This window comes from Brassica napus, chromosome C4 (assembly GCF_020379485.1).
Source record: "Brassica napus cultivar Da-Ae chromosome C4, Da-Ae, whole genome shotgun sequence".
In the NCBI taxonomy this organism is placed as follows: Eukaryota; Viridiplantae; Streptophyta; class Magnoliopsida; order Brassicales; family Brassicaceae; genus Brassica; species Brassica napus.
This window is the reverse complement of record NC_063447.1, coordinates 17,788,937-17,791,780: the sequence shown is the minus strand read 5'-3', so window position 1 is coordinate 17,791,780 and position 2,844 is coordinate 17,788,937. Positions and strand designations below refer to the sequence as shown.

General features: G+C 39.7%; 1 protein-coding gene across 1 annotated transcript; it reads left to right on the top strand.

Moving 5' to 3' along the window:
* The first annotated feature begins 1,457 nt into the window (after positions 1-1,457).
* On the top strand, positions 1,458-2,054 carry LOC106384163 (putative protein TPRXL). Its single transcript, XM_013824171.1, has one exon. The coding sequence runs from the start codon at positions 1,458-1,460 to the stop codon at positions 2,052-2,054; it is 597 nt and encodes a 198-aa protein (XP_013679625.1).
* The last annotated feature ends 790 nt before the right edge of the window (positions 2,055-2,844 follow it).

Below are 2,844 nucleotides of genomic sequence, written 5' to 3'. Positions count from 1 at the left end.
GAATTAACAACTAAAATTTATATGAATTTGTTTTCTTGTTTAAGTAATTCTAATGGAAATAGTATTTTATAAACATCTTTGACCAATGAGTAAATAGGAATATAAGTTTTTTGAAAATATTTTATGAATTGCCAAAAGCTAAAAGTGAGATAATCATGGGTGTATTAGAAAAAAATTATTATTTTTTTAAAAAACTAAAAGTAACTTCGGATAACTAACACAAAATCAAAAAAATAATAACTCAACTTCTAAAACATTGATGTTGAGTTAAGAGTTGAGTTATAAATTTTTCTAAAGTAGTAACTCAAAATTCAAAATTGATACTTAATGATCCCCTATATATTAAAGGAGAAACACTTTTAAAAGTTTCCTTAAAGGTATATTGACAATGTGTCTGACGTGGTTTCATAAGAAGTTTTTATTTAAGAAATCGCATACGTGTCACTTGGAGAACGTTTGTCACAAACACTATGAATTTAATGAAAACATTACATTCTTTAAAAAACTTGACACTTCTCAAGACGATATTTTTTTGTACTAAATTACTTTCTTTTCGACGTAACGACCAAAGTTCTCTTCTCGACGTTATCACCTTCACCTTCATCATCTAAACATAATCATAGAGACGAGATGTGTTGGCGCTCGAAGAGTACGTGAGACAAGATATACACAGGCTAAGACAAGAACACGAGGGTCGTGATAGAGTTTCCAGTACTCACGAGCTTCTTCTTATTCTAAGACAATAAATCGAGGTTCGTGATAGGCTAAGACAAAATATACTCACGAGCTTCTATTTATTCTAAGTGGCTTGAATCATAATGTTTCCAGTACTCACGAGCTTTTTTTATTCCAAGTGGCTTGAAGCATAATGTTTCGAGTTATCACAACTCGGTTCTGTTGCAAAAGAGTGCAGAAGTTATACACAGTCTAAGACAAGAAATAGAGGTTAGATACACTTAAGCTATGCTATCGCATCACCTTGTGTGTGTGTGAGTCTCATTGGATTTGACCGTACTTGTGTGTTTGCTTTCAGATATTGCCAAAGCCACGTCATGGGAATATAATTTAAATGCTTGATTCCACGGTTGAGAACGAACGAGAGTCTAGTGTTGTCACTGAGTTTGCCCAAGTTTGTTTGGTTGTAGTTTCCAAAAGAACTGCTTGATGAGGCCTATACTTGCACCTATATGATGGAACTCTTTCTTTCACAGGGTGAGTTGTTTGAGATTCTTGAAGATGAGAAGCGACAGTATAGTACGTATTTCTCTCCAGTACTCTGTTTCATTTTTCACTTCGGCTTATAGTACGTATATTTTTTTTTTCAACGCTATCACCTTCGCCTTCATCACGCTAAATATAATAATAGAGACGATAGGTGTTTCTGCTTGAAGAGTACGTCAGTTTCATGTAGCTAAAACCACGAGTGTAACTTCCGAAGGAATTAAGGGAATCCAAAAATGTCATCTCCTGAGAACCACTGGCTCTCTCCTGGTCGTCTAGCTTCCGTTCTGAATCCATCATCGTCCACTTCTGGTGAGCTGCTACCCAAACCTCCTGACCCCCCTGACCCATCACTACCCCCATCAGTTACCGATTTTCCCCATCTCCTTCATCCCCCTTCTTCTTCTACTTCCCCCAAATTTACTACTGTTACTGCTACAGTTAACCCTAATACTGCCCTCCAATTCTCCTTTGAGATTTTGCAGGAGCCATCTACTACTTCTTCTTCCACTGATCCTCATTTAGTCTCTGATGTTACCATGAGTGACAGTGTGGAAGTTCCCTCCTCTTCTGCTGAGGATGTCACTACTAACTCGAACACTGAACCTATACTCATTACCATCCCTCCGAAAAACTCCTCCCCTATCCTTACTAATAAAGCTTATGCTCCTTCTCCCTCTTCAACTAAACCCCTTGCCTCCAAACCTGACCCCAATCTCTTAAGCTCTAACCGTAACCCTATTCCCATTCGCTCATCCTCTAACCCTATCCCTAAGCGCTCATACCCTAACCTTTCCTCTAAATCCTCAACTCCCAAACCCCCCATTAACTAAATCATCTAACCCTCCTCCCTCCTATGCTTCTAAAGTTAAGCTTCCTTCAGACCGTTCCCTATCTAGACTTTCCCCCACCTCTATCTCTCCTGCTGGTAAACCGAGAGTACTCATTCCTGATGTTGTTTTTGAGCGTGGTGCTGCTCTTCACAAGGAGTACATCGTGGGCTCTTTTCTTGGCAAAATGCCAGGCTACGGCCCCATTCATCCAAGATGGAAATTCACCTGATGCCATTGAAACATTCCATGCTTGTTAGAGTTCCCAATGAGTTCATTAGATCAAAAATACTGGAAAAGAAACTGTGGTACGTAGATACTTCTATGTTCTATGTCTCACAATGGGGCTCTAACGCTGAGGAAGCATATCCTGAAATTACTTCAATACCGTTGTGGGCTCATATCCGAGGTATTCCTTTTGACTTACACACAAAGGAAGGTCTCAGCTTGGCAGCAGGTCTCGTTGGTGAGCCAATTGAGACTGATGATTACACAAAAAACATCTCAAGCCTCAACATTGCCCATGTCAAAGTGGAAGCAAATCTTCAAGCACCTTTACCCTCATGTGGTGAACTTGTTCGTGAAAGTGGTGAAATTATTGATGTCGACATAGAATACCCCTGGACCCCCTTCCTGTTCCCACTGCAACCATATTGGTCACATCAATAAAAATTGTATCTACCCGCCAGCTCTCCCTGTAACTGATGGTTTCTCAGCATCGTCTCCATCCTCCAATGCAGACCCAGTCCATCTTAATGGCTACTCGCCGCATGTCAGTATGGATGTTGCAGTA

Bases quoted from the DNA above. Each gene is read 5' to 3' on its own strand.
- LOC106384163 (XM_013824171.1), top strand. From the start codon at position 1,458: ATGTCATCTCCTGAGAACCACTGGCTCTCTCCTGGTCGTCTAGCTTCC.